The sequence below is a fragment of the Botrytis sinoallii genome (assembly GCF_014898435.1).
Source record: "Botrytis sinoallii strain Bc 23 chromosome Unknown BSIN_009, whole genome shotgun sequence".
Classification (NCBI taxonomy): domain Eukaryota; kingdom Fungi; phylum Ascomycota; class Leotiomycetes; order Helotiales; family Sclerotiniaceae; genus Botrytis; species Botrytis sinoallii.
In genome coordinates, this window is record NW_024066036.1 from 747678 (window position 1) to 753677 (window position 6000).

The 6000-nt window shown below is 39.8% G+C and overlaps 1 protein-coding gene across 1 annotated transcript; it reads right to left on the reverse strand.

Moving 5' to 3' along the window:
• Window positions 1–1128: 1128 nt before the first annotated feature.
• On the reverse strand, window positions 1129–2348 carry EAF02_005826 (uncharacterized protein; the record flags this gene model as incomplete). Its single annotated transcript, XM_038901874.1, has 2 exons — window positions 1129–1614; window positions 1697–2348. The coding sequence occupies 2 exons, from the start codon at window positions 2346–2348 to the stop codon at window positions 1295–1297; spliced, it is 972 nt and encodes a 323-aa protein (XP_038758091.1). The 3' UTR covers window positions 1129–1294.
• Between the last annotated feature and the right edge of the window lie 3652 nt (window positions 2349–6000).

Genomic DNA, 6000 nt, shown 5'->3' on the forward strand with positions numbered 1-6000 from the left:
GGTAAAGTCTCGGGAATATTTGAAATATTCAAATAATAATGGTTACTAATAACGATTAGACTACTTCAGCAATGGACTTAAAGAATCAAGAAATTCCAGGCCCGCGAAGAAAAAGAGTAAGTCAAAGAAAGTTGCCGAGAGGGTTGAGATATTACTTTTTCTTCGTTGCGCTACCAGAAGTAGAAATAGAATTTATCGCCAAGGAGAAACGAACCTGGAAAGAGGTACGATGTGGTATCTTGGTATTTTCAACATCTTAGATGTCTAATGGCTATTTCAAGATAAGTATTTTGTTGAGAAATAAGCTCCAAAAGGACCTTCTGGCTAAAGATTAAAAGGCTAAGATGAATGAGATGAAGCTAATGGAGGAATTTTGGTTATCTCTTGTTCGATATTCTATTGATGGATTAGATTTCAATGTATTTATTTATAATAGGAGAGTCAGGATGAAGATCTACATGCTCTAGTGGTAATATATTTATAGGTGGAGAATATGGTTCTTAAGAGAAGTTCGGTGATGATGATTTCACTGCGCTCAGTATTGTGTTATAGTGCTGATATTAGATACTTATTTATTATTACTCGAGCACGCTATTTGAAAGCAGTGAATCGAGGAAACAAGGAGAGAATTTGGAGCGTCAAGTAGTGATCTTCATTACGCTGTGTTAACACACTAACCATGCACATTAATGTGATCTCTCATTCAATAGCATGCACGCAATCAACTGAACACTGCCTTTCGGCTGTTGCGAAAAATTTCAGATTTTCATGATTGAAGTTCACAGTCAAAAATCTGACATTTGCCACTTCATGTGGAGCTGTCAGACTTTCTTGCCAGAAAGGCAGAAAGATAGTGCGAGAGATGATAAAAGATGATAAAAGTGATTCATCAATATTTATGGTGTGTTATGAATCATGAATGTGATAAAAGGATTCAGAAAAAAGCATGATATCGAAAAGAGGTGATGCAGACAAGCTTGATTCATGATTTTGAATTCATGATGCGTATCATTCGAAGGTTTTTCAAAGACTCATCTAAAATTTAATTTACACTATTCGAGAGTGCTTTATGTACAGATATTTATAGAATGAAATCAATCATGATATTGAGAAGTTGTAAAAACCATTGATGGGAACAATATAGAATTTCCAAGTTTTCCATCATGCACCCGTTAATCCCCCATCGGATATTTTGTATCTACATTGCAACTTGTGCATATTCCAGTCTATTTACAAGCATCTAACCAGCCAATTATGACACAGTAATTTTCCACGATACCGCATCCAGCTTTATCTAGGAGGAGGGTCTAGGGGGGTCCAACACAGGGTGGTTTGTAGTGTCAATTCCCATGGTAATATACCCAATCATTCCCTTGGTGACATCTTCTCCATCAATTGGAACAACATCCATAACTGGATTGTATCCATGTGCAAATCCACCCGTGTAGTAATTATCCTCAGCATTGGTGGTGCGCTCGATTTGAGTATGGCTGACATAAGGTTCCTGAGCCATGATTGTCTCGGTAACAGTGTCGTTGAAATAGAATTGACCGATGGAGTTTAAGTTTCCGGTTGAAACGGTACCGTTGGAGTGGAGAACATAGTCAGTGAAAACTACATTTTTGTGTTAGTAAATGAATGCAGAACTTTGATGCGAAAATAAGGATTTGTATATGCGGGAAAGAGAAAAATTTACCTTGAGCATGAATGTGAATAGTTCTTTTAGAATAGAAACCAGGGAAAACAGTCTTCATCTCCAACATTCCCTCATCATTCGTAGGCCACATTCCTCTCAACCAAGTTTCATCATCTGTGTGGATATCCGTAACACCGTATACGAAATCCGTGATGTTCAACTCCTGAAGCAGAGTGGAGAACGGAACATTGGCGTCTCGACCGGTGAAACTGGAATAAACACCAGTACCGTTGCAATGCCAAAAGGCAACGAGCGCATTGGGAAGTGGCTCACATGTCGCCATATCGATAACTCCCACATCGAGAATTAGAGGAACACCGACTTGGTCTTCGGTCATATCTTGACGGAGAGTCTCGGATCGAGGCCAGTAGTATGGACCAGCAGTGACGTCGGCGGCCAAGACACAAGTGTCATTTTTGAGGACATCATAGTAAGGCGCTTCTGTGGTGATACTGTATGTTGTGTTTCCAGCTCGTTTGGCGAGAGCTTCTGCATTTCGTCGTTCATATCGACGTTTGTTGTAGCTTGCAGTTCCGGAAGCGCATCGCTTGGAGAGGTCTGCGGAACGTTTAAGCACCTCTGATGAAACTTCTTTGTGGGCAAGAAGTGGTGTGGCTAGAAGGCCGAGGACAGAGAGGTGTTGTAGCTTCATTTTGATGGAATTTTCTGGTTTCAAGCTGGAGAAGTAGATGTGCTGCAAACTGTGTTGATACTTCAATGTAGAAGTAGATGATGCTCCCTTATATATGCTTTCCAAACCTCACTCATTACTTTCAGATACACATCATTGGTCAATATGCCTACATTCTGAAGGCCCATATGTAAAGATTTACCGCAGATTGTACCTGAATGCCGGACAAATCGCATCACCAGAGGGGTCTTCCGAGTGTGGTCCCGCCCAGATAGCGGGGAGCTAACCGTTAAGGTTAATTAATTTACGCAATGTGGACGGACAACCACTACCGGTACTGATATAGCAGGAGGAAGTGGGCTGGATACACGCGGCAGTGACATTGCCAAGCCTTGGCAATGCAACCTCAATGATTTTTGGAATGCCTATCTCATAACTGATCCTGGGGAATAGTAATCAGATTTCAAGAATTGAAAACCACAGCACTGTGATAAGATACGCAAGGTGGATGAATACACGGACTACAAAAAATTTCTCCTTGCAGCTTACATGTGATTGCTCAGTGATCCTTAAGGGGATGATTGGCCATCTGAGCCAGGATGTCCAAAGCCAGGCGAACCTTTGAGCAAGAATAACAATCCTCCACCTTAACTGATATCGAAGGTCTGTTGTCTTTTGACGTCTGCTTAACAAAACAGATACCATACCATAGTATAGACTTACCCAACCAATTAGAAATTCTGATTTACCAATCACTGGAGCATCACTGAAAGAAGGTTTGTTGTCGGCATTGGTATGGTCAACTTAATTATCATGCTTAATTTCCATGTTTAGTGGAGACTAGCTGACGGACATCTGGATAAAGATTTCCCCGCTCGGGGTCTCCAGAATAAAACATGGGGCCTGGCAATCTATTGTCTTGTTTGTGCCACCCCTGAGCTATGACAGCCAATCGCTTGCGCGCAATAACACATATCATCAGCACGTCACCATCAAGTCGGGTAAACCACTGGCTTGGTCGCTGAAAGCTCGGCACGTCAACCCACTCTATTCATCACGTTCCTGCCTGATACCAGAGCGATCAACATATCTTTCGAAATATTAGTTATTCTGCTCTCTAAGAATTTGTTCTCTACAGATAACCGCTATGATGATATTTCTTCAGTAAGAATACTTCAGGTTGAAGTATCGACTCCTACTTACGAGAACCACCCAGTGCTACTGTACTTGAGCAGATACTTTCTATAGCTACATAGACTCTTGAATATCACAGATTAATGTGTTGTTTAATTGTCCACTTGAAGTTGCCGATGTACTCACCTAGAAGGGTCGAAGTCTCGCTTCCATGATGAAATGCAATGCCAGCATGCTTGTTAGCCAAGAGACATACATTGTGCCACTCGGATTAACTCGAAACAACTCTTAGTTGAACTAGCGCAGGGGTTCATGGAGCCTTTGAACTTCCTTTTCAATGAATAGTAATCAGAATACCCCAGATAGATACGCTTGGATCTATGTTGCGGGTATGGACTTTTTGAAATTACCTCGATCACACTGTTCATTTCGGGGTTTTCCCGCAGTGAAACCTTAAGCCATTATGAAATATTCTGACGTAGTTGAACTCAAGCATTCATCAGTATCCATGCAACCACTTTTGCTGTTTTGAAAGAAGAAAGACAAAAACAGGTGAGCAAACTATTGAGTGGGACATATACAGCAGGGATTTGGCTACGAAGTTTTTATATGGAGTTACGTAGGAACTTCTGACCTAAAGTATGTGCACTAGCACCATTATGTCTATATCATTTCCACTTCTGTACTTCCAATTTGGTCAGATCAATACGACCTCCATGATCAATACGCATTCCACTAACCAACCTACTTTTTATGTTGTGAAAAAGTTCACTGCGCACAGTGATAACATCATGGATTGTTGTATTGAGACAGATACTCCCAAGCTCCTGACCGAAGATAAAGAGGCTCATAAAGCTCTCAAGTGAACTAAACTCCCTACTATCAAGTTTTCCAACCCGACGTCTTCCAATTCTCCCAACTCACTTTGAGTTGACCACAAAACGCAGAAGATCTCACTAGCAACAATTGAAAATCAAGCATAAAATAAGCATAAACTATAGCAAAGCGCGGTGGAACATATAAAGATCAACAAGCGAGAAGAATATAGCTGGACAACGCTACTACTGCAAGCTCAACTTTGAGATTAACACACATATCGCATCTCCTCTTCCCCCCAAACCCCTGGAAAACTTCCTGTCAACTTCATTCCAGCAAGTATTTTTCCAACAAATCCCAAAATCATCAACCTTAAGTCCCACCATATGTGGAAATAGCCGTTCACCAACCTCACATCCAATCCCAAGCGACCAAATATCTTTAAAACGCACACATTTCAATCAACTATTTCTTCCTTAAATGCACCTACAATCCCAATAGAAACAACTAAAATAAATAAATCAAAGACCTTCCAATCCAAAAATCAACTTTTTATCCCCATAGTAACAATACATTGATTTGTAATCGAATTTTCAAAATGTGATATTTCCAAATTTCTGATATTTTCTTAGCGAAAAAGTTGAATCAACTTTTTATCAAACCATACTTTTTTCAAAAAACCAAAAAAGTTCAAAAAAACCGTGGAAAACCCAGAAAAAAGGAAATCAACTATTTCAGACATGCAACAAACGAGTTCGAAGTGTCAAGATCACGAGCTTGTACTGTTGATTATTGGTTCTTGGAATGGGGGATTGTTTCTCCGAGAGCCGAAGTTGTGCCATAAGGATGGGTTAGGTTAGGGCACTGAAAGGACTGAAAAGATGTAGGAGGGATGGGTTTAAACAACTTTTACTTGTGGAGTTGTTACTTTAAAGAAAAGGAATGAGTGAGTTTGCTTTTGGGTTTTCTTTGAAAGGTATATGAATCATGGTTATATTTGTCTTGAAATATTCTAGGGATGGGGCTGGTTTAGAGGAATTTGATACATCTTTACGGGAAAAGGACACCAGGAATTTCAACGTTCTTTCACTGGAGGACAAGACTTGTTAGACATACTTGACTATTGAGAGGGATAAGTGTGGAGAGTCGAATTTGCACATGATTGTTGTAAGCCAAAGTAGCTAGCATGTAGAAAGTAAGATTCTAAGTTACTCCCTCCATACTAGCTAGATACAAGAACCAGTCATTCATAATGATCAACTATTCTCAATAGTACACAAATTACAATGATTTCGTAGCAGCATTAACATCAATACCAACATTAACATTAACACCAACACCAAAACTTGAGAGATCTATCTCTTGAAATTTCTACAAATGTTCATACTAGAACACATATCTCCAAGTCAGAAATTCAACATTATCCCAGAAGCCAAAGAAGATAAACAATGATGAATAGATAGCTACTATGAAATAAGAACATATGCATTACCCTCACAAAAGCAGGCCAGTAACACAAAGCCATCATGAAACAGAGACAAGAAGCATGATCACCTACTATACTCCAGCAAAAGATATGTAATCATCAGCTAACTCACTCCCTCTACCAAAATCAGTCTTGTACACAAAAAACAAAAAAGATAGCAAAACTCCATCTCTCCATCAAATTTGAAATCTCAACTCAAAATTTCCATAGCCGCGAGTTTCAACTACGCAAACTCAA